The sequence below is a fragment of the Octopus sinensis genome, linkage group LG6, assembly GCF_006345805.1.
Source record: "Octopus sinensis linkage group LG6, ASM634580v1, whole genome shotgun sequence".
Lineage (NCBI taxonomy): Eukaryota > Metazoa > Mollusca > Cephalopoda > Octopoda > Octopodidae > Octopus > Octopus sinensis.
In genome coordinates, this window is record NC_043002.1 from 113,819,852 (window position 1) to 113,846,786 (window position 26,935).

General features: G+C 37.7%; 1 protein-coding gene across 4 annotated transcripts in view; it reads right to left on the reverse strand.

Annotated features, from left to right (window-relative positions):
• LOC115213419 (pleckstrin homology domain-containing family F member 2) overlaps positions 1 to 26,935 on the reverse strand; it is a 212,289-nt gene that overhangs the window by 3,594 nt on the left and 181,760 nt on the right. For all 4 annotated transcript variants that reach the window (XM_029782384.2, XM_029782385.2, XM_029782383.2 and 1 more), the window contains 6 exons: positions 23,511 to 23,648; positions 22,407 to 22,470; positions 11,517 to 11,642; positions 9,255 to 9,364; positions 4,439 to 4,595; positions 384 to 508 (listed from right to left, as the gene is read on the reverse strand). In XM_029782384.2, coding sequence (XP_029638244.1) covers positions 384 to 508; positions 4,439 to 4,595; positions 9,255 to 9,364; positions 11,517 to 11,642; positions 22,407 to 22,470; positions 23,511 to 23,648 — 720 coding nt within the window. The remainder of the gene's footprint in view (positions 1 to 383; positions 509 to 4,438; positions 4,596 to 9,254; positions 9,365 to 11,516; positions 11,643 to 22,406; positions 22,471 to 23,510; positions 23,649 to 26,935) is intronic.

Sequence of the window (26,935 nt, forward strand, 5' to 3'; positions counted from 1 at the left end):
AAAAAGCACCCTTCGAACGTTGGACCTCATGCGGGTGACAAGTGACTGAGACCTTTGGCGATATGCCATGCTTGAGAAGACTCGTCAAGCCAAGTGAAATTATAGTTGTGGCCGATGCTGGTGTCATGTAACCCGCACCCATGCCAGTGGCACGTAAAAAGCACCCATTACGCTCCTGGAGTGGTTGGCACTAGGAAGGGCATCCAGCCATAGAAACCATGCCAAATCAGCCTGGAACCAGGTGCAGCTTACCAGTTTCAGTCAAACCATCCAACCCATGCCAGCACGGAAAGCAAATGCTAAATGATGAAGTTGATGAATACCTTTTGTTTCAGAAAACATTTTTTTAAAAGAATATTATTGTAGGATGTGCTTATAAATACCTGTTGATCGTGGTAATTTGCATTGATAGCACTGTCCAAGAAAGTGTTTTTCTCATCTTCATCATCGTTGTCGTCATCTGATGAGTCATCAGCAGATGAATCTCCATCATCATTTGTTGGGCAATCTGAAATTAAATAGTTAAATGCTGAATCCTTTATTTATAACAGAGACAAAATTTCAAATAAGGCAATCAACGAATGAACAAAAGCTAATGAAAATGATTAAATAAAAAAAAGAATGTTTCCATATTTATAAGTGCAGGCGTGGCTGGGTGGTAAGCAGTTTGCTTCCCAACCACATGGTTCTGGGTTCAGTCCCATGGGCAAGTGTCTTCTACTATAGTCTCGGGCTGACCAAAGCCTTGTGAATGGATTTGGTGGGTGGAAACTGAAAGAAAACTGTCATGTGTGTGTGTTTGCCCCACCACCACTGCTTGACAACAGCTGTTGGTGTGTTTATGTTCCCGTAATCTAACAGTTCAGCAAAAGTAACCAGGAGAGTAAGTACCAGGCCTAAAGAAAAACTAAGGACTGGGGTCAACTCATTCAACTACAAACTCTTCAAAGTAGTGACCCAGGATGGCTGCAGTCTTCATTAGACTGAAACAAGTAAAAGATAAGCAACAAGAGGTTCACAAAGATGATACTTCATTTCAATTCGAAATTGAGTTGTGATACTAGTTTCTCCATGCTCAAAAACCATGAGGGAGAGCAGCAAACATTCAAGGGGCCATGTAAACTGATCCTCGATGCTGCAGGGTTTTTCTTCCTGCCAGCATTTGGTATATTAAAAGTGGGAGTCAGTCTATGTATCTAAACCCTCTCTTTAGTCTTGGAGGTCTGACCACAGTGACTCAGCAGACTAAGACAGCTGTGGTGACCAGCAAGGTGTTGGCTTTACATTGACATGGCCTTCTGGGTGGATTGCCTTACTTACTAACTCCACTTACCCTGGAGTTACTGGAAGGGTATCAAAGAGGATGTCAGACCATTGGAGGGATGCCCACTCTTGGATTTGCTGTTGAGGTTGTCTATCCTAGCCTTTTCCTTTCTCAAGGCAGTGAGGGTTTGTGCTTGGAGTTTCTTCCATAGCTGGGACCCTAACAGGTGCTACTACTCTGGGCCAGAGTAGACCTGAGAGCAATAGTGGTTAAAAGGTGCTCCCACACTCCCCAAAACCCTGGAACTGCCAAACCAGGGCCCCACGACTAGATGCAGTTTGAAGTCATACTCAGGACTGAGTAGCAGTAAAAGAGTAATAAATGAATGTCTTGAGTACAATACTGACATTTACAAAGGTAAAGATTCACAGAAAATCTGATATCTAATGAAAATAGATAGGCGCAGGAGTGGCTGTGTGGTAAGTAGCTTGCCTACCAACCACATGGTTCTGGGTTCAGTCCCACTGCATGGCATCTTAGGCAAATGTCTTCTGCTATAGCCTCGGGCCGACCAAAGCCTTGTGAGTGGATTTGGTAGATGGAAACTGAAAGAAGCCTGTCGTATACATGTATATATATATGTATGTGTATGTATATGTTTGTGTGTCTGTGTTTGTCCCCCTAGCATTGCTTGACAACCGATGCTGGTGTGTTTACGTTCCCGTCACTTAGCGGTTTGGCAAAAAGAGACCGATAGAATAAGTACTGGGCTTACAAAGAATAAGTCCCGGGGTCGATTTGCTCGACTAAAGGCGGTGCTCCAGCATGGCCACAGTCAAATGACTGAAACAAGTAAAAGAGTAAACTGAAATAATAAGTACAGGGTGGGCCAAAAGTCACGCACCAAAACCTTTGACATTTTATATTACATTATTATTATTATTAGTTATTTATTTTGTTCATCATGTAAAAGTACATGTGTATTCATCCCTTTTTTATTTATTTTATAAAATTTTAGAAGAATTGAAGGATGCTTTGACAATTCCAGAGCATATTGAACTTGTTTTGTGTGTGTCTTTTGGCCCACCCAGTATCAAAAGTTTTTCCTTAAGACATAATGAAATACTTGTGGCAGGAACTGCTCTTAGACATATTTATTCCATTTCTTTAAAAGCATGATTAAGAAGTTGTTTGATCTTCTAGAAGTATCAAAATCTTCTACAAACCACCATACCCTACCCCAAATAAAAAAAAATAACATTAAACTGTATAGTTGCTGATAAACAAAAAAACATGAAAAAGTCATGGTTGGACTGCTTTTGATCATAAGTTTCTTCATGATCAGTGTTGACTTGAGGTTAAACAAGAATTTATCAAAATTTACTTGTGAAGAAAATAGGTTTTAAAAGGGCCAACATTCTATCACACCATCTTTTACAGCATTTCTCAATGGTAAAATCAATGAGGATGGTCAAAACAATAGGATATCAAATAACCAGCTGAAAGGTTAATGGTTCAGATTCTCTTGATGGCACTGTGTCACGTCCATGGTAAAAACATTTATTAGTCAATTCACCTGACCCTATCTAGGTACAATAAGGGGTATTATCCACCCTTGTAAGCAACAGTAGGAGTGGCTGTGTGGTAAGTAGCTTGTTTACCAACCACATGGTTCCGGGTTCAGTCCCACTGCACGGCACCTTGGGCAAGTGTCTTCTATTATAGCCTCGGGCCGACCAAAGCCTTGTGAGTGGATTTGGTAGATGGAAACTGAAAGAAGCCCGTCGTATATATATATATATATATATATATATATATATATATGTATGTGTATATGTTTGTGTGTCTGTGTTTGTCCCCCCAACATCGCTTGACAACCGATGCTGGTGTGTTTACGTCCCCATAACTTAGCGGTTCGGCAAAAGAGACCAATAGAATAAGTACTGGGCTTACAAAAGAATAAGTCCCGGGGTCGAGTTGCTCGACTAAAAGGTGGTGCTCCAGCATGGCCGCAGTCAAATGACTGAAGCAAGTAAAAGAGTAAGTATTTTTTTCATTCTTCAAGCCTACAACCTAAACCTGCTGATAAATGAATTCCAATGGAAAATGCCAAGAGCAGCCATGAACCTACCACACACACATCACCATTATCATTGTTGTTGTTTCAACTTTTCCACGATTGCAATGGGTCAGAAGATAGAGCTAATTGGGGCAGATTTTCTATGGCTGAATGCCTTTGTGAATGTCTGGGAATCCAACAGACGGCAGATATGGTGTTTTTACACCTTTTGCCATAAGACTGAATTGTGTTCTCCATGGTAACTGCAGTGAATTTGTCTTTAGAAGCTGAGGTTTATCACAAACATATTTTAATTCAGCTAAATTTCAGTTATGCCTAAACATTGCTTGGCACTGACACTGCTGTAATATATATATATATATATATATATATATATATATATATATATATATAATTATTTGAGGGAACATTATTCCTAACTTACAGGGAAAAATTCAATTTAGAAATACTAAATCAAATTTCACAAAATATAATATATATATAAAAATTAGAAAAAAAACACCTTTTATCAATTCAAAATGAATAATTAAATTACACCATCTAGACAATTACATATAATAGAAATATTAAAATTAAATTGCAAAATAACAATAAAAACATATATTTGGTAGAATAACAAATATATACGTTTTTATTATTTTGCAATTTACTTAATCATCGGTATATTATTGTTATTTTAATTTTAATATTATATGTAATTTTCTAGATGGTGTAATTTAATTGTTCATTTTGAATTGATAAAAGGTGGTTTTTTTTCTAATTTTTATATATATATATATATATAGCATGACCAGCAAATTTGAAAGGTAAACACATCTATATTTAAAGGTCCTTTTTATATCTAAGGCGCGGTAAGATGATAAAGAAGTAAAGAAAAATGAGGCTTAAGATTCTCACAGCAGCTGATGCTGCAGAGGCGAGTAATTAACAGATTCTTGTTTTCCTGACTCTTTGTCATTTCTATAATGATGATATATGCAATGGCTGGTCATGCTATAAATAATGACTTGAAACTGCAGCAGCAACAGTGTCACTCTGCAAAATTTGAGGTTACACAAACCTGCCTGGTTAGTGTGAATGAAGGAAATACTCACAAATGTCAGTCGGTGAAGTAGCAGCTGAACTGTTATTTTCACATGCTTGGTAACAGTTGTTGCACACCCTCTGAGGTTTTGATGATTGCTGTGGGAGAAGAAGCTTACTGCTGGAGCATGGGTTACATACTACGATGCCACATTTCCGACAGTGATGCTGCAAAATAAAAAAATATATAAATAAAGGTTAGGTGTAGAAGTGGCTGTGTGGTAAGTAGCTTGCTTATAAACCACATGGTTCTGGGTTCTGTGCGGCACCTTGGGCAAGTGTCTTCTACAATAGCCTCGGGCCGACCAAAGCCTTGTGAGTAGATTTGGTAGATGGAAACTGAAAGAAGCCCATTGTATATATGTATATCACGTGATCACGTGACCGACCAGTCCATCAGATGTAGTTACACATCGCTGGTCACAATGCGTTTGCATTGTTTTAGCCTTCGAATGATGCCACCCTGCTGGCTAAGCGAGCAGGCCAACAGTAGAAAGAGTGAGAGAAAGTTGTGGCGAAAGATTACAGCAGGGATCGCCACCACCCCCTGCTGGAGCCTCGTGGAGCTTTAGGTGTTTTCACTCAATAAACACTCACAACGCCCGGTCTGGGAATTGAAACTGCGATCCTACGACCGCGAGTCCCCTGCCCTAACCACTAGGCCATTGCGCCTCCACATATTTATATATATATATATATGTGTGTGTGTGTGTGTGTGTGATAACAAATTAATAGATAATGTGTATATGTTTGTCCCCCCCAACATCGCTTGACAACCGATGCTGGTGTGTTTACGTCCCTGTAACTTAGTGATTTGGCAAAAGTATAACCGATTAGTGCACATGAACTTTGACAACAAAATCTTACGTGGATCCTGGCTGCAAACCCCTGCAATAAGCACCAGGCCACATGCTTTCTCGTTCTCTCTCTCACACACACACAGCCTAGGGACATTTGTTTCGTCTTTCTATTGGTTCTAATTTTTTAAATACCATTAATTTACTGTTTCCTCATCTATCATAAAATTTTCTCATTAAGATTTTTTTAAAATTATTATTATTCTATATTTTCTATAATTGTTTATGAATTCAATGATCATATTGATTTCTGGTGAATTTAATGATCTTGTATGGCTCACATGAATTTAATGATCTTTATGATGTGGGGTTTTGCTTTTTATGAATTTAATGATTTTAATTATTTCTATGAATTTAATGATCTTATGTGGCTTGCTTGGTATCATGATAACCCTTTCTTTGCTTCTGACCTCTGTTGCTAATATGCAACCAAGCCAATCTTGATAATCTGGCATTCAATTTATTCACCTTGATAGCCTCCTCTCTACTCAGTATTTCAATCACTGACCAATAACAAGAGACAACAATTCTTTAGCCATCACAAAAGCAACCTGCCTAGGTGAAGAGCCATTCACAATAGAAACTAATATCTCTTTAGAGCACAGACTCTTTTGTTACCATATTTTCACACAAATTTAGTAAAAGTAACTTTGTCATTATTAAGCTGGTGTTTAGGACACAAATTAACATGAAATCTTGATGGAAGGTTTTTTTAATTTATCATTCAAATTACTCTATCAAATGTAATGCATATCTATTAATATTGTTTTATACCAATCAAGCATTGTCTCATAGCTCCAAGATTTCAATGATCTGATTGTTTATTTTTAGAATGACATTATAGGCTAGGTGTGAGAAGCTGGATATGGCTGGTTTGATCATAAAAGAAGTAGAATGTTTGGGCTGGATATGGCTAAAGGGCTAAAACAGGAAGTTTTATTACGCAACAAGGGGCAATCACAGGCAGTTTGGTATTGAAAGGGTTTAGATGCCACACTAAGTACACAGCTAGTGGTTAGGATAAGAAAGCTACCCAGTTTAAAATACAAGTCAACATAGTTAAACAATCCCCACTACAGGCAGCAACAACTTTCTTAATTTCAGGTCCACTACTGTTGCTATTGGGATTGAAGTAGATCTCAGGATAATGAATGGGTCTTGCAGAAAACATAATGAAAGACCAAAGCAAGTGGCAATATGCTGTACAACAAATCCATTGAACTCATGCTAACGAAGAAAATTACGTTCAAATGACAATTGCTAATGAAGATAATAATTGTGTGTGTGCAAGTGTTAATACAATATATATATATATATATATATATATATATATATATAAAATTAATTAAGGGTAGAAATTGATATTTATCAATTAAGACCAGTGGTCTAGCATATTAAAAAAGAATCCGAAGATTAAAATATTTATATATACCAATTAAGGACTGAACACGCCAAAGTAAAGGCATTTGAAAGATATATTCAAATGTAATAGGCTGAACTCCATGCACGCGATATTCCGGTATCGTGTTTGCATCTAGTCCAGCAAATTACATTTATAACGGACCATGCTGATGATGGCTGCAGTTTTCCTTGCGGAAAATAACAGCTGAAACTAATTTAGTACATGGGTAATTATTTTATTTCGTATATTTTTCACTTGTTTATTGCTATGGTTTTGTGTTGAGTTTGATCTGAGAACATAATCTTTTGTGGTGAATGGCGATTTGACGTCTATATCTAGCATGTTGACTGTCCACTTTTCGTGTTCAGTCCTTAATTGGTATATATATATATATATATATATAATGAGACAACTGTAATAGTAGAGAAGAACAAAACATCGATTTATTAAACAAAACCTCCCAGGCAGGTTGCTTTTGTGATGGCTAAAGAATTGTCTCTTGTTATTGGTCAGTGATTGAAATACTGAGTAGAGAGGAGGCTATCAAGGTGAATAAATTGAATGCCAGATTATCTATGTGCCACAAAACTAGCTTTTGTAGAGGAGGGGTTCAATCTATTTATTGAGTCCAGTAACTATTATGATGCTTGCTTTAGATAAAGTTGACTCCCAACAATACTTTAAAATTCAGAGCATTGAGGCGAGTCATTTTGACTGGGTTGTCTTTCTCCAAGCTCTATGGGAACATGAGCTAACTCTGCAAGTTAATGAAACCTTCATTAATTACTAAATGTTACTAATGGCTACAAGCTGCACTTTTTTTTATGTAACTATTTTCAAGTAGGTTAATGAAATCATTCGAAGTTAAGTGTTATAACCACGCTGCAGTATCAGATTAAAAAACAAACTCAATGAAGAGACAGGCGCAGGAAAAAAAATCAATCAATCATAGGCGCGTGAGTGGCTGTGTGGTAAGTAGCTTACTTACTAACCACATGGTTCCGGGTTCAGTCCCACTGCGTGGCAACTTGGGCAAGTGTCTTCTATTATGCTGGAGCACCGCCTTTAATCGAGCAACTCGACCCCGGGACTTATTCTTTGTAAGCCCAGTAGTTATTCTATCGGTCTCTTTTGCCGAACCGCTAAGTAACAGGGACATAAACACACCAGCATCGGTTGTCAAGCAATGCTAGGTGGATAAACACAGACACACAAACACATATATACATATATACAACAGGCTTCTTTCAGTTTCCGTCTACCAAATCCACTCACAAGGCATTGGTCAGCCCGGGGCTATAGCAGAAGACACTTGCCCAAGATGCCATGCAGTGGGACTGAACCCGGAACCATGTGGTTGGTTAGCAAGCTACTTACCACACAGCCACTCCTGCACCTGTATATATATATACATACATATACACATACATATATATATATATTATATATATATATATATATACATATATATATACATATATATATACACATACATATACACACTTTCATCCATATTCACTGGCACTCCATCAGTAAATATGACTAGGGTTCCAGTTAATCCAATCAACTGAACAGCCTGCTTGTGAAAATAACATGCAAGTGGCTGAGCGCTCCACAGACATGTGTACCTTTAACACAGTTCGCAGGGAGATTCAATGTGACACATAGCATGACAAGACTGTCCCTTTGAAATACAGGTGCAACTCATTTGAGACACCAGCAAAAGAAGAAATAAAGATAGACTTTTTTTCTATTCCAAAGAAAAACGATTTTATTCACGCAAATATGCAACCGAAGAGTTTAAAGTACCAGTAAGTACATTGCAACAGCTGATGTACTTGCGCATATAAATGCACGTTCCAATGGCTTTATCAATCGCATTCTCACCTGGAACCGATTTTTGTAATTTTTTCAAGACTTATACACGCCCTGATATCGTCGGTATCTACATATCAAATTTGAGTGCAATCGGATGGAGGATGCCCGAGATCCTAGAAGACACACACACACACAGACAGACAAACAGAATGGATTTTATATAATAGATATATACACACACAAGAGATTTTTATCAGTTTCCATCCACAAGGTTTTGGTTGGCCTAGAGCTATAGCAGAAGATACTTGCTCAATGTGTCATGTAGTGGAGCTGAACCCAAGAGAATATGGTTGGGAAGCAAGCGTCTTAATTACACAGCCACACCTGTGCCTATAAACTATACAAATTTCAAACTCGTTTCCAAATCTGTTGATAGAAGTTTTTTAAAACATGATTTTCACTTAGAACTCTCTGCCACCAAACCTGTAATTCAGAATACAATATCAACAAAGTAGCTTCAACTATCTTATTAAATAAGTGTTTTTGGTTAATACTGCAATTTATTTAGTTGTATATTCAGTTACCAATACAGGCTTAGGGACAGGGAAAGTGAAAAAAATATCAATAATATGAGGTCAATTCATTTGACTATGTTTATTCTAGGAATCAATTAGCCTTGTACTACTCAGAAGAAAACAAAGTTGAAATATCTGAATAACAGTCAGAAAGAGAAACTGCTGGACCACTCACCCGTCTGTTAATAACAGAGAAAACGGATTTTTTACAAAGCATACATTCAGATGCATCTGAATCTGGCACCCAAACTGGGCAGTTCAGATCTGGTTTTTGCTCAATTCCTCCTGAAAAAGAAGCAGAAATGTTTAAGAGAAAAGGTGGGGTGGCAGGTATTCAATTCTAAAGAAGTATGTTCTGATATAGAATTCAATTTGTTAAAAACAACAGCTGAATCTCTCTCAAATCACATCCATTCATCTTTAAAAAAAAAGGAAAGTCACATTGGATAATGTAGTCCTAGATAAACTTTATCTGAAAATAAGATAGGATATTTGCAACTGTAATACCTTGGCAATAGGTCTGATGGATTGGGATGACCAGAAGATAGATGGCAACATTTATTTTAAAAAGTATAAAACACAAAGCACTACTCAAATTTGAAAAATACATGGCACCACACACCACTGGTGGAGCTAGAGTGTGTGCCACCTGGGACGACCTTTCAGTTTTATGCCCCCATGCAAAAATTACAATTACCCACAGCAGAGCCAAAAGTGATGCCATCCCCATACTAGGGCCACAAACCCCTTAAACACAAGCAGCACTCAACTAATGCTCCACAGGTGCTTCAAATGTTAGGCCTCACTAACACTGAGGATCTCTCTATAACAGCTAGGACTGCATCCTAAAGACTGGCTCTTCTCTTCAGGGCCTGAATATACTTTAGCTCCCGACAATTGCTGACACTCCACAAAACAAAAGTGAAGACTACAATGAAGTAAGGCTCCTACATCAGCACTACTTTGATATACACAAACATCCCAACTGCATTGAAAGGGTACTTGATACTTCTGACTCACTTTCTCCCCCCTCATCTTATATCCCCCATGTGATATCCAAACACACCTGCTCTAGGCCTCAAACTAACAACTGCATATAAACCTTTCTCCCAAGAACACCAACCTTCTACAATTTCTTTGTGTTTTTCCTGCAGCTGTTGACTTGCAATGGTTTAAGCAGAATATTTATGGTATCAGTCTTACCAATCACACACCAATCCATTACACTCTGTGGAGTGGTTGGTGCTAGGAAGGTGTCCAGCCACAGAAACCACACTAAGTAAAGTTTGTGTTTGTGTCCTCTTAATTACAGAGAGAGATAGAATGATGTTGTAAGAGAAGAGAATTAGAGCTAGTGGGAATTGTAGGGTGTTGTCTCAGTTGCTGACAGCAAACTTCATTTCTCTCTCTGACCAAGGTTCTAGCTGGTCTGCCAGACTTTGTTGTCACCGAAGTGACTAACTGGTTGAGTCGTCACCATGTGACTGGACTTGTTGAATCGTTACCAACTGATTTTTGCTTGGGGTGTTCTTGCTTTTATAACTATTAAGAACTATTAGACATATCATTGAGAACAATAGATTTAGTTGGTGGTCTTGTTATCTCTATTCTAGCTTTTGGTGAAGTAGAAGAGGTTAGAAAGGGTGAAGTGGTGAAGACATTTTTTTGGCCTAGCTAAAGGCAATCTGGCGAATGTCAAACTGCTGTCACAGAAAAACCATTGTTCCACCATGGGAAAAGTTCTGTTGCAGTGTTAATTTAAATTTGGCTACGGTGGATCGAATCCACTTCATGCATGCAAGATCCACTGCAAACAGACAATGGAGCCTGGTGCGGCCCCTGACCTTGCCAGTTCTGGTCAAACTGTCCAACTCATGCCAGCATGGAAAACAGATGTTAAATGATGACGATGACAATGAAGGCTTGTTCACAACACCATCATTTACAGTTGTAGTTTTGGTTAATGTCACTGATTTAATTGTTATGCTGACTCTCAATGTTTAATGTTGTCACAGTCATCTTGTATGATAATAATTATGGAGCTACTACTAAAAGATTAATGTTGGAATCAGCTGATTTGAATAATACTTGATTGTAGAGCTGGTTCTTAATGATATAGTTGCAAGGTAACCATCAATGGTTATACCTATGATTGTAATTCATGTATTTCTTCCCTAGGTTGGTTGCTTGGACCTTATTAGAAACAGCTGAAGCTGGTGTTCATCATTAATTTCATTTTAATATACATTGATTGTTAAAGACTAAAACATTCGCTTTAATAATGGTAAGATGCAATGCTGTGTGAGTTAAGAAAATTACTGATGTGTATATTGTTTGGACACTTTAGAGTGCCAACTTCACAAGAAACTATTGATGTAGTGGAGAAATAAGTCACATGCATGATTAAACTGAATGAAGAAGTAAAGTGCAAACTTACTTTTCTTGATTAAATATGAAACACATTTGCGGATATGGGCCATCCACTCTGATTTTTCACTCGAAGTGGCAGCATAGACAATAAATGACTTCATCGGACTTAGTATTTTCCAGCCGTTTCTTAAGTCTGCAAAAGACATACAGAAATATAAAAAAAAAATTAACAGAAGATGAAAAATTCTGAAAGAAGGCGTAGGAGTGGATGTGTGGCAAGTAGCTTGCTTACCAACCACATGGTTCCAGGTTCAGTCCCTCTGCATAGCACCTTAGGCATGTGTCTTCTACTATAGCCTCGGGCTGACCAAAGCCTTGTGAGTGGATTTGGTAGACGGAAACTGAAAGAAGCCTGTCATATATATGTATATATATGTACGTGTGTGCGTGTGTTTGTCCCCCTAGCATTGCTTGACAACCGATGCTGGTGTGGTTACATCCACGTAACTTAGCAGTTCAGCAAAGAGGCCGATAGAATAAGTACTAGGCTTACAAAGAATAAGCTCTGGGGTCGATTTGCTCGACTAAAAGCGGTGCCCCAGCATGGCCGCAGTCAAATGACTGAAACAAGTAAAATAGTAAATAGAATACGATAGCAAATACAAGTAGATGAAATGGGGCAGCTCTGAAGGAATACCAGAGAAACATGCTGGACAGGGTGCACAGCTTAGAGGTAAAGGAGTTTTTCCGGACTGAGGTACAACTTCTTTGCATTATGAAGTTACAGTAATGGTACAATAAACTTGTGATTAGAATGTTGCAAGAAAGAATCTTAAGATGGATTCTTCAAGCCAAACCGTCCAGTAGGAGACTTAGGCAGTAAATCAAGAATAAGACGGTTGGCTGGTGAGCTGGCAGAATCGTTAGCACGCCGGGCGAAATGCGTAGCCGTATTTCGTCTTCCGTTACGTTCTGAGTTCAAATTCCGCCGAGGTCAACTTTGCCTTTCATCCTTTCGGGGTCGATTAAATAAGTACCAGTTACGCACTGTGGTTAATGTAATCGATTTAATCCCTTTGTCTGTCCTTGTTTGTCCCCTCTATGTTTAGCCCCCTGTGGGCAACAAAGAAATAAATATCTAATATCCAAGTATCGGTAACACTTGGTGATCCAGCTAGGAAGTAGAATGACAATTGCTTCTGAGATGAGGTGCCTGAGAACTGTACTCTGATGAATCTTCCAGGAATAGTGGGCAAAGAAGACAGATAGAGGGATAAAAATACCAACTGCAAGAAATAGCAGCTATGTCTTTCTTTAATTAAACTCTACAATAAAAAAAAAATGTAGGATGCATTGCACTGAATGTATGAATAGATTGGAGAAAAGATTTTTTCAGTTTTGTTGGGAACAAGACAACATTTCCAGTGTCCCTGCTCTGATAAAATTACCCAATACATTCTGCGAAACAGATGGACAGACTGTAGTAACCATGGTTTCTGAGCTGTCTAGGACAGCAGTAAATTCTGAATAAGAACTGACTTGGACTGTGACAACTTGGTTGACTCATGAAAGCATGGAAACATGGACATAAAATGACGATGATGATGATGATGATCAGATAATGTAGTTTTAAGATACATTGTTTGATCAACCCTTTAGCATTTAAACTGGTCGTATCTGGACAATACTCCATCTGTTTTATGTTCAAACTGGCCATATCCAGCTTCTCACACTTACCTTACAATGTTATACTAAAAATAAAGTCACACCAAAATATCAAAGATACAAGATGAGGCGAACAATGTGGATAAATAAGCATTATATTTAGCAGAGTAATCTGAAGGTTAAAGGGTTAAAAGATGGGATGGTCAAGGCTGGAGCATCTTTGGTCATAAGTCTGCTTCATCATTGTTATTTTGTGATCATTTAGTCCCAAATCAGCAGCCACCACATCATTACCATAGCACTCGTTTATATAGATGAGTAATTCACAGCTGTTGTATCAAGTGGTAACAGAACTGAATAGAATTGATTAGAAGAGGACACAAATGTTAATGCTTTTAGTTCAGGACTTCAACACAAACAATGTGTTTATGAAATGATCGTTAATTAAACAGAGCTCTTGTTATTTACAAACATAGAAACATCTAATCATGTTTTTCAGTGTGATCTAACTATCACTCACTACGATGGATAATAACGATGATGATGGTTGCTGGCAGTAGTTGTGGTGGTGGTGATGGTGCTCTCATGATAGTGATGACAAGGAAGAAGAGGCTGGCTGTGGTAACGCTCCTGGCAATGATGATATTGGTATTACTCAAATTTACTTCACTAGCCAAGATATTAAAAAGAAAAGAATCGATATATCATACTAGAAAAAAAAAGTAACTGGTAGAAGATGAAGGTGAAGACATTCAACATAAACAACAGTTCTCCTCATTGCATCTATTTACAATTTGATGAGTTGGAGCCAGAGAGGTTTACAATGAGTTGGCCATAACAAACTAATGACCTACACTGGGGAAAATAAATTTAAGACCAATGATAAAAGTTCTATTTCTTACAAAATATTTTGTTACTGACACTACAAATTATTTTTATCTTTTATACCTTATTCAGAATTTATTTCTCTTTCGAATTATGCAGACAATAACAAAATATTTTGTAAGAAATAGAACTTTTATCCTGTCAACATAATGTGACAGTTCCGTAAAGGGAATTACACCACCGCCATTTAGCCCTAGGAAACATTGACGCTTCCTGTCGGCTTTGATACATTTCCTGTGTCCTTATATTTGCAAAGGGCTAAATATTTCCTAGGGCTAAACAGCGGTGGTGTAATTCCCTTCATCGGACTGTCACATTAAGTTGACAGTATACAACCGCTCTATCACTCCACCACCGCTCAGGTCTCTTTGAGACATTTAGAAATTCAATATTTTTAAGACCTTTTATCATCGGTCTTAAATTTATTTTCGCCAGTGTATGACCAATAGACTAACTCATACAATTACCATAATGTTTTACCCTACACTTAGCCATTGAGAAAGCCTTTACATGGGCTAGAAATAGCACCCAAATCATCTTCTAATCATAGTTACTTGATCACCAAGAAATAGCAGATAAATTTGTTATGAATCACATCCTGTCTCTTCTTGAAAAAGGGATACATTGGATCCTATAGTCAGGCCTACTAAACTGAGCTGGAAGAGTGGGTGTATGATTAAAAAGCTTGCTTTCCAAACATGTGGTCATGGGTTCAGTCTCACTGTATGGTACCTTGGGCAAGTGCCTTCAACTACAGCTTTGTGAGTGGATTTGGGAGATGAGAACTGAAAGAAGCCTGCCATATGTATGTGTGTGTATGTATATATATATATATCTTTATATATAAAAGTGAGGTTGTGTGCTGTCTGTCTCCTACGATTTAGATTCCTAACTACTCCCACATTTTGCGGTGCAGTGTAATCAAAACCGGGTATCTTATAGTCGTGATTCATATCGAGCCCTTCTGGGTATTAGCGCGCGTCTACGATGAGTCTACGATTTAAAAAAAAATTTACCATCAATTTTTTCCATTTTTAATGCATTTTTGGCATATATAAGGGAAGTAACTCTCTAAAAATTTATTATTAAATCTCAGAACGTAAAAAGCTACAGTAACCCCCCCCCCCCTTTGTGGTTAGCCATATTGAGATGGCTATTATACTTTACATCTCTAAAAATGCTTATATAGTTATTTCCCTTACAAACCCGAGCAACGCCGGGCGATACTGCTAGCATATATATATATATATATATATATATATATATATATATATAGAGAGAGAGAGAGAGAGAGAGAGAAAGAGAGAGCAAAATACAGACAGACATGTATGTATCTATGTTATGTGCCTTGTGTTTGTCCCCTACCACCGCTTGACAATTGGTGTTGGTTTGTTTGCATCCCCCATAACTTCAACAAAAGAGATCGATAGAACAAGTACCAGGTTTTTAAAAAATAAATACTGGGGGGTTGATCTGTTTGACTAAACTCTTCAAAGAATTGCTCCAGTATGGCATGGTCCAATGATTGAGACAAGTAAAAAATGAAAAGTAAAGACAGGCGCAGACATGGCAGTGTGATAAGAAGCTTGTTTCACAACCACAATGTCTGGGTTTCAGTCTCACTGTGTGGCACCTTGGGAAAGTGTCTAGTGCTTTAGTCTTGGGCCAACCAAAGCCTTGTGAGTGAATTTGGTGGATGGAAGCTGAAAGAAGCCCATCATATATATGTATACATGTATGTGTGTGTCTTTGTTTGTACCCTTCCTTCACTTGACAACCAATGCTGGTGTGTTTGCGTCCCTGTAACTTAGCAGTTTGACAAAAGAAACCAATAGAATATGTACTAGGCTTTAGAAAATAAGTACTGGGGTTGGTACATACAATTAAAATTTTTTAAGGTGGTGCCCCAGCATGGCCATAGTCTAATGACTGAAACAGGTAAAAGATAGTCTTGTCTAGACTACATTTGATTTTGTCTGTAAGCAAAGATAACCTGGTGGGGCCAAACAACAAGATTTATTTATTGAAAATTAGCATAAGACATATTAAAGTTGTGAAGCAGCAAAACTTTAATGAAAGTCTCCTGCTGTTTTATTGAAATATCAAAGTCTTTGAAGACAGGGAAATAATAAAGCACTACAATATGAAGTTGGTAGACAAATAGAAATGTCTAATCATGTTATTGAGAGTGATCCAATTACCATACACTATTACAAGTACCGATAGCAGTAGAGGTGGCACCTGTGATGACAGTGTAGGTGTTGCCGATGACAATGATGATGATGAAAATGGTGATATTGGAATTATTGGAGTTTACTTCATTAGCTTGATATAAATATCGCCACCTCGACTGGCCTCCATGCCGGTGGCACGTAAAAAGCACCATCTGTTCGTGGCCGTTGCCAGCCTTGCCTGGCCCCCGTGCCAGTGGCATGTAAAAAGCACCATCCATCCGTGGCCGTTGCCAGCCTCGCCTGGCCCCCGTGCCGGTGGCACGTAAAAAGCACCATCCGATCGTGGCCGTTGCCAGCCTCGCCTGGCCCCCGTGCCAGTGGCACGTAAAAAGCACCATCCGTCCGTGGCCATTTGCCAGCTCCGTCTGGCACCTGTGCGGGTGGCACGTAAAAAGCACCCACTACACTTAAGGAGTGGTTGGCGTTAGGAAGGGCATCCAGCCGAAGAAACACTGCCAGATCAGACTGGGCCTGATGAAGCCTTCTGGCTTCACAAACCCCAGTTGAACCGTCCAACCCATGCTAGCATGGAAAGCGGACGCTAAATGATGATGATAATGATGATGATATATATATATATAAGAATCAATAAGCTCTAGCAGAGAAAGTAATTGGTAAGAGAAAATGACAATGGCATTTAGTATGAAGTATGATGGAGGATGGAAGTATAAAAGAAATTTAAGAGTTGTAGAATTTAAGGTTTTGTGAGACAATAATTACAAAACTAAATCAACAAAGGAGTAGCTACATAGATGCTCAACTTGCTAGAAAATGCAGCAGAATTCCCCTTGAATCACCTTATTATCTTTAAAATAAAGGAGGGCACAATTTGGATAATGTAATCATGAATATATTGTCTAGTTCAGTGGTTTTCAACCAGGGTCCATATGGCCCCTGGGAGGGGATCTATATATGATTTTTGGGAGTTCACACTAACAAAATAGTAAGTTGGAGATCCACAGTAGTATTTTAAGGACCCATGGAAATTTTTTATTTCAATGTATTGCAAGAAACAGCTAGGTTTCTTTCTCAAATATTTGACATAGTTCAACCTACAGAAGTGAATGAGTGAATAACAAAAAAAGGGATTTTGAAAGAAGTATCTATAAAATTAGTTTTTAAACATTGAAGGGCTATAGGGGCCCACCAGAGTAAAGTAAGAAATGAAGGGGTCCGTAGGTAAAAAGTGGTTGAAAACCACTGGCCTAGTCTGAAAATAAGTTTGGATAGTCATGGTTGGAATGCTCTGATCATAGCTATGTTCAATCAGGATTGTCCTGGAGTTAAACAATAATAACAAGTTAATATAAATTCTTTACTCTATCAGTATGTGTGTGAGAATACTGTGATGCATGGTCGTATGCCAATATTAGATTCATTATTATTATTATTATTATTATTATTACCGCTGCCTTAGTGAAGGCAGAGGTATTGTTTTCAGCCGTGGACAAGATATCTCAAGAACCGCTGGATGGATTTGGTTGAAACTTTCAGGGATGTCTAACTTCGTGACTAGCACAGACTGATTAGACTTTGGGATCAATCCAGTAGTGGACAAGGAATCTGGATTATTTTACCAGTTTTTTTACTTAATCTTTGAGAGCAGTTGGGTTCATTTTTAATATTCTTCTTTGTGAGAGAAATCGAGTTTATTTCAGATTTTCTCCTTTTAAAAATCTCCAGCTAATCACTGACAGGACATTGGTGTTGCCTTGGCAGAGGTTTGTGCTCTTGTTGTTGTTGTTGTTGGTATTATTATTATTATTATTATTATTATTATTATTATTATTATTTATGGCAGTGAGCTAGCAGAAGTGTTAGCACACCAGGCAGAATGCTTAGCAGCATTGTGTCCACCTTTACGTTTTGAGTTCAAATTCCACTGAGGTCAACTTTGCTTTTCATCCTTTCAGGATCAATAAATTAAGTACCAGTGAAACACTGGGGTCAATATAATTGACTAGTCCCCTCCACCAACATTTCAGACCTTTAATAGAAAAGAGCATTTAGTATGCTGGATGAAATGCTTAGCGGTAGTTCACCTGTTGCTATGTACTGAGTTCAAATTTTACCAAGGTCTTTGCCTTTCATCTACTCAGGGTCAATAAAATATGTACAAGTTGAACACTGGGGTTGATGTAATCAACTCATCCCCTCCTCCAAAATTGCTGTCCTTGTGGCAAAATTTGAAACCATTATTATTATTAAGCATTTAATAAGAGCTAAAGAAGTTTAATGAATATTTAAAAGGATGTGTGTGTGTAGAGAGAGAGAGAGGGGTAGGAGGAGATCTGTGAAGATTGGAGGAGGTGTGGAGTGAAGTGAGAAACAGTTTGGGAGGAGTGAAGTGAGAAACAAATTGCAGGGACTAGAGAGGGGACAGCTGAGAGATGGGGAGGGCTACAGACAGTAAGGGTCGGAGAAGAGAGAAAGAGAGATGTAATTTAGCTCCAGGTCAGATCTATGATCAAAAGCTTTCTAGTCAATGACCATCCTGTCTTCTTGTATTTTTAGGAAGGCATTGTCCAATGTGTTTCTTTTTTTCAAGATGGTAGTGTGTAAATTGAAGAAATTCGGCTGCTATTTCTAGCAGGTTGAGCAACCATACAGAGGCTCTCTCAGAAATATAGTACGGGGCTGGTTGATGGAAAAGAAAGAGCAGGATTGGTGGCGAGCAGGAGAGCAATCAGGGAGAGCTGATGAGGATATTTAGTAATTGTGGACATGACAACGGTGGTGGTGGTGGTGACTATGTTAGTAATAATTAGTAGTCATAATGATAAGCTGTATTAGTAATGCTTTTAATAGCAGTAGCAGTGCAAATGGGGGTGTTGGGTGTAGTGATGATAATAAAGATAATGGCAGTGGTTGTTGTGAAAATGATAATTATGAGGGTGGCGGCAGAGGTAATGGTGAATGCAGAGACTGTCATAGTGACCGATAATGTATACAGAAGACTATAGACACTGGTAATTTGACTCTCAAATTTCTTATAATTCTGATGAGGAGAAAGAAGATAGCATAGAACATCATTTGGTTGGCTGGCTTTTACAACGTAAACAGCTACCTATTTCCCCTCATAAAAGATTACTACTTTGAAGCTTATTTAGAATAGAAAACATATACAAAGCTGGATTACTGAGAAGATTAAACTATAATCTGCATCGAAGTAATCCTTACATAATCAGTGCAAACAACCAAATCTCTGGCCTTGCAAAATGGTAAAAGCTATGATAAGTAATTGTATGTCTTGAAGGCATATTTTACTAAAAAAAAACTGAATCCAAGCAACATTTCTAAAAAGATGAAAACATCAGGTTATATTGATAACTATAGCTACATGTAGTAGCAAATCTCTGCAAGTGTATGATTAAAATTAGATTTATGTGCTGTAAACCAAAAGAATAGACCCATGGTTTTCCCCACTCCTGACTTATCTCTCTGTCTGATTACACAATCAGCAGTCACAGCTTGAACTGGCAATAGGGTGTCAACTTACTGACAGAATGATTGACATTTCATGCCTTATTTTAAATGCTGTGTTATATTTAACAAAAAAAGTCTGAGTCTCCAAGTCTACCAGTCCAGCTGGTTGTAAATATGTTTATACATGTTTGTTTGGGCAAAAGCAGTGTTCTGAGAATTTTTTTCTTTTTTTTACTTGATGTACAATGTCAATTACCTCTGTCTGTCTGTCTGTCTGTCTCTCTCTCTGTCTGTGTGTGTGTGTGTGTGTGTGTGTGCGTGCGTGCGTGCATGTGATGGAGTATATATACACTATCACTGGATCTAAAGTTAACCCACTGACATATTTCTCATTAGAAAAAGTGAAGTAGTTGTTTAACAGAAACATTGGATAAATGGAAAATCCAACTAACTTTCTTAGAATATGGTGAAGATTAGTTCCTGGTTGTTTATTCCTTCAGTTTAAGAGATGTGGAGCAAAAATGAAATTTTGAGAATGATAGCAGAGAGAGTTATCCATCACAGCCAAACCTAATTCTAGAAAGCCTCGCATTAGCTAGCCACTGAGTAAATAATAGACCCTTTGGATTAGATTAACTATGAGAGACTAACAACTTATCCAGGTGTATATTTAGCTTATGTGAAGAAGAGAGGTTCATGAACAAATTGATTTAATTTCTCATTACACAACACATTTTCATGTTTCAGTTTTGTAGCAGAATGGCTGAATTACTCTTTTACTTGTTTCAGTCATTTGACTGCGGCCATGCTGGAGCACCGCCTTTAGTCGAGCAAATCGACCCCCGGACTTATTCTTTGTAAGCCCAGTACTTATTCTATCGGTCTCTTTTGCCGAACCGCTAAGTAACGGAGACATAAACACACCAGCATTGGTTGTCAAGCAATGCTAGGGGGACAAACACAGACACACACACATACATATATATATATATATACATATATATGACAGGCTTCTTTCAGTTTCCGTCTACCAAATCCACTCACAAGGCATTGGTCGGCCCGGGGCTATAGCAGAAGACACTTGCCCAAGGTGCCATGCAGCGAGACTGAACCCGGAACCATGTGGTTGGTAAGCAAGCTACTTACCACACAACCCCTCCTGCACCTATCTATCATTGTCATATCTCTCTATTGAAATTTCTCTGGGTGATCAAATGTTTTATTTTCCAAGTGAACTTTTTTGTGGAGATAATTTTTTGAACAATTTCATAGGTGCGGCTTCCACACCTCATAGTTCAGGGTTCAGTCCCACTGTGTGACACTTTGAGCAAATGGTTTCTATTATAGCCTAGGGCCAACCAAAGCCTTGTGAGTGGATGTGGTAGAGGGAAACTGAAAGAAGCCTGTCATATATATATATATATATATATATCATCATCATCATTTAACGTCCGCTTTCCATGCTAGCATGGGTTGGACGATTTGACTGAGGACTGGCGAACCAGATGGCTCCAACCCATGCCAGCATAGAAAGTGGACGTTAATCGACGATGATGACGAGGATGATTCACATACACATACACAACCTAAATATATTCATATATATATTATATATATATATATATATATATATATATACACGCATATCTAAATATATATATAGGTTTGTGTGTGTGTGTGTGTCATACACAATCTAATGTTGTTGATCAACTAGGAGAAAACAACAAAATATTTACTATTGGCGGGACTCCATAGATTTAGTACAGTAAAATTTATTGATAATATTGATTTGACATTGACTTCACGTTTCGCCTTTAATAGCATATTTAACCACTTCAATCTGATTGAATAACCCAATAAAGGCGAAAATTGAAGTCTTAGTTAAATCAATATTATCAGTATATATCTCTCCCCACACAACGAACTCTTTCACTTTTCTACTCTGTCCTGCTCTCTATTTCTCACACACCTCACACAATACTCTTTTCCTTCTCCTTTCCCTAGTGTCTTTCATGCCCCACATTCAGCAGTTACTACTCTGTTACTATCTACACTAACACCTGACAACTTCTAGTTTGTCCCTTTCAACACACTTCTCATACTTCACCTTCAGTCATCACTCTCTTTCACCTATTTTTCCTTACGTCACAGCTGCTCTTTGGTCTTGTCAATTACAAAACACCCTCACTAGTGCTGGTGCCACAGCAAAAGCATGCAGTACAATCTGTGAAGTGATTGGCGTTATGAAGGGCATTCAGCCATAGAAATCACGCCTAAACTGAGACATTGGAGCATGATGTCCCTCAGCTTGTGGTCAGTTTCTGTCAACCTGTCCAATGGATGATAGCAATGAAAGGCAGGTGATGATGAGGATGAGTGAGAAATGTATGCATGTGTAGGTAGAGGTACATTGGCAAGAAACAAAGACATCAAAGAAAAACTTTTAAATAAATTTCAAGTTCTCTATAATAATTGCTCTGCAGTGAGTTACAAACACTTCCTTCTTGCTCTTGCCTTTAGGAATGCAGTGAACAAGTAATTGGCTCATTGGAAAGTTATAACCAATGGTGCTTATCATTCATCATCTATGATATAAAACGAAAGTAAAATAATTACCACACTTGACTCAACTTTTTTTTTATTTTTAAAGTCATTTAATGTCTTAGTTTAGCAGCAGATTGGTTTTTATTTAAGCAACCAGAAATCCGTAAACATCCTTTGTTCAAAACTAATAGTTGAAAACTTACTTTTGTCATCTTCAATATCTTCTAATTTGACATCGTCCAATGGAATTATGTGCTGTTTATTGTACTGAAAATTAACAAAATTAAAAATGTTCAGAAACTTTATCTAAAATTTCAGAAACAAGATGATTTTTATGTTTCTTCACAACAAACGTAAAAGGTATACTCTACACTATCAAGATAAAAGACCCTGCTCCATAGTTACACATTCTAGATTGTATGCAATAAAATATCCACTGATTGGTTAAAACCATCATATAATTAACACAAATCTACTATCAAGCCCTTCTTTCTCTGTATCTACTAATAAATATTGAACAGTCTTTATACACTTATCTCTTCTTATTGTTATTGCAGCAACAGAATTAGAAGAAATAGAAGACTGTTGGAAACAAAAATAGCTGAAATTTGATAAAATTAGTTTTGACAATAACATTGTAAAGGTATTGTTATATTTGGGGATGGTCAAATTTTGTAAATTAAAAACATGCAATATATGTTTGGTTTTCATTTCAGCTTTATTATTATCATTTTAGCTTCTTGTCAAAGCTCTTTCGTCACACATCCTGTGGCCTCTTCAGTGGCTCTATTCCACATGTCTCCTCTTGTTCGGCATATTCCATTTCTAAAATCCATTTATTAAATAGAATAAGCAGGACAAGATGAGACACATGGGATAGAGAGTCACTGAAGAGGTCACAGAGTGTGTGACGAAAGAGCTTTGAAAAAGAAACTAAAATAACAATAATGAAGCTTAAGTAAAGACCAAATGTATAGCATGCGTGTTTAATTGGCAAAATATGGCCATCCTCAAATATAACAATATGCTTCAACACATGACTTCACATCAAGAATCTTGCAAAACAAATACACAAACGTAATTGTAATTATATTATAGAAAAAAAAAAAGAAGCAGTTGGCAGCTGGTAAAAGCACCTAAATATTCTTCCAAATTTCCAACAGACACACACACACACATACATACACAGTATAAGTGATTCTTTCAGCAAACATTCCACCTCAGAATAGTTACTAATCAAACGATTCACTGGCAAAAATTAAAATAAAAAAAATTTTTAATTCTATGAACAAAATATTATAACATACCCTCTTCTTGCTGATTATTATGTTACCATATACAAGTATATCGTTAAAGAGGAAAAACTGCCGTGGTTTTGGTTTTTTACGACACATTTTTGTTAAAACACCTTCTCCTACGAGAACCCGTCCAGGGCGTGTGAGCTTCTACAAATAAATACATAAATGGATTAGCTACTAAAACATAAATCAAATAATGAAAGAAACAGAGGTAAAATATATGTTGAACATGAAAAACAGAACTCAGACTCATGTTAGTATTTGATATGATAGCAAGAGTTTCTATGTTGTTGCCTGATCTTCTAGAAATTAGCAGTCAAATCTCTCTCATATCATATCCTACGCATCACCATCATCATTTAATGTACATTTTCCATGCTGGCATGGGTTGGATGGTGTGCCTGGAGTTGGTAAGGCCAGGGGCTGCACCAGGCTCCATTGTCTATTCTGGCATGTTTTCTATGGCTGGATGCCCTTCCTAATGCCAACCACTCCAGAGTTTACTGGGTGCTTGTAATGCGACACCAGTGCCAGTAACAATTCTATTGCAGGAGACAAATCATCTTGAGTACATCAATGCACCAGATATCTCAGCCCTTAGTCATCTCCTTCATCCCTACTGTCTTACAAAATAGTAGAACTTGGGCTAATGTGGTCCAAGGAAAACTATTCCTGAAAAAAAAATACTGCTTCCATTCAAAAAAAAAAACAAAACAAAAACCAAAAAGTGATGCTTTTGTTCATAAGTCTGCTTTATCAGGGACATCTTGAGGCTAGACAATAGCAACAAGTTGGTATGAAAAGTGCAACTGATCATGTGGTTATACCAGCATGGTCACCGAAACAGCCAAGCTGGCACAACGACAACAACTTAGCCATGGATATCTGAAAGTAGATAGTTTTTTTTTTGTTTTGCCATCAAAGATGACAGGTACAGGTGTGGCTGTGTGGTAAGAAGTCTGCTTGGTTTCAGGTTCAGTCCCACAGCGTAGCACCTTGGGTAAGTGTCATCTTTTATAGCCTTGGGCTGACGAAAGCTCTGTGGACGGATTTGATAGATGGAAACTGAAGGAAGCTTGTCATGTGTGTATTTGTCCCCTACAACAGGAGTTGGTGTGTTTATGTCCATGTAACTTAGTGGTTTGGTAAAGGAGACTGCTAGAATAAGTACCAGACTTTGAAAAATAAGTACTGATGTCAATTCATTTGATTAAAAATTTTTCAAAGCTGTGCTCCAGTATGGTTGCAGTCTAATGACTGAAACATGTAAAAGATAAAAAAAATATGCATTATATATTAATGACTCTCAGATACTGTCAGTCCATTGAGTAATAGGAAACCAAGTAACTGCATAAAGACCCCTTCATTTGCTTGTCACGATCAGGGTATTTTGGCTTCATTATAATATATTCCAAAATGAATGATAACAAGCATGTGAATTCATGTGAATCTCTGTACAATACCTGGATAATTTTTTTTATTTATTGTTCTCAAAGAATATACTCTTTCTGATGGATATTTCTTTTAGATAAAGTTTGTGATGTAATTGGCCAATATCTATCATGCCTGTGATGGTAGATATATCTGATATATGTAGGCATATATCAGATATTTAAAGGAAAAACAATGATTTCCTTTAAAAATTCTATTGAATAATGATGAGCATCATTTTAACGTCCTCTTTTCCGTGCTTACATGGATTGGATGGAGACAGATTTTCTATGGTCAGATGCACTTCCTGACACTAACTCTCACCTGTTTCCAAACAAGGTAATATTTCCCCATGGCTGGATGTGTTTACACAGAACATTGGAAATGAGTGGTACTGTTTGTATGACGGTGACAATCGTTTCACAACTATCACAGAATGTCAAGAAAAAGACACAAACACACATACACGACAGGCTTCTTTCAGTTTCTATCTACCAAGGTTTGTCCCAAGGCTGTAGTAGAAGACACTTGCCCAAGGCACCATGCAATGAGACTGAATCCTGGACTATGTTATGAAACAAACTTCTTACCAGAGAGCCACACCAGCGCCTATTGCAAATAATTTGCAAATGTCTTCTCCATAAATTATGATTTGAAATTATGGTTTTATTTTTAGTCATGTCAAAAGGGCCCATGGAAAAGAAGCTAACCTGTGATGCTGGTTAATGAAGAGACCAATGCTCTCTACTACAGGTAGAACATGACCCATGAATATTTCAGCTCATAGGTTAAATACACATCAAATCAGCAAGCTGTGATTTTTCATTCATAGCTACAATGTTGTGCAGCTGGAGGCCAATAATTTGCTGGGTAGAGATTCTATTTTTTTTGTGTTTTTTAACAAAATTTCTGCACAGTTATTTTGGTTTCCTATTTCACTTATGTTGCTGAATATGATATTGATTTCCAAAATAATCAATAACCAGATCATTTATTTCACACTTTATTCATCTCTGGTCTTAAATTCAACGACGATTATTACACTGAGAATTGTTTCCTGGAATTGATATTTCAAAACAAAAACAACAAAAAAATATGACAAGAGTAATATTTGATAACTGCAAGGTTCCCACCCACCATTTCAGCCACTGCTTAACTTGCAGATAGACTAACAAAGAGAGTATGTTAGTACTTAACTCTTTCTCTTGATCTGCCTCTCCCTTTGCTTCTAAGTAAACACTCATTTAAAAATTACTTCCCCAACCAGGTGGCTAAATAAAGATCAATACCAACTCCTAATGCAACCAAGCCAAGATAACAGTATCTCTTGTGTTAAATCAATGATCAGAACACTATGGAGCAAACCAGATATAATTCCAAGTGGTGATGCCAATGGATACAGAGAGAGGAAAATCTATCAGTCTTATGTACTGTAAAGCAAAGTAAAGTCAAAATAAAAGAAATCTATCTATGCTCCTATCCAGAAAGATTTCAGACATTTAAATGTAGAAGTTTGCACATAATTTGTAGAGTTAGAAAGGAAAATCTATTAGAAAAAGAATACAAAGTACTATCATCATCATCATCATCGTTTAACGTCCGCTTTCCATGCTAGCATGGGTTGGACGGTTCAACTGGGGTCTGGGAAGCCCGAAGGCTGCACCAGGCCAGTCAGATCTGGCAGTGTTTCTACAGCTGGATGCTCTTCCTAACGCCAACCACTCCATGAGTGTAGTGGATGCTTTTTATGTGCCACCGACACAGGTGCCAGACGAGGCTGGCGAACGGCCACGCTCGGATGGTGTTTTTTGTGCCACCGACACAGGTGCCAGACGAGGCTGGCGAACGGCCACGCTCGGATGGTTTTCTTATGTGCCACCGGCACTGGTACCTCAAAAATACTATATCTATATCTATTTATAAAAATATATAAGGCCCAGACAAGAGACCAAGTCTTCTGGTGATTTGTTGTGCTTAAAAAGACACATCAAGCTATGTAAAAT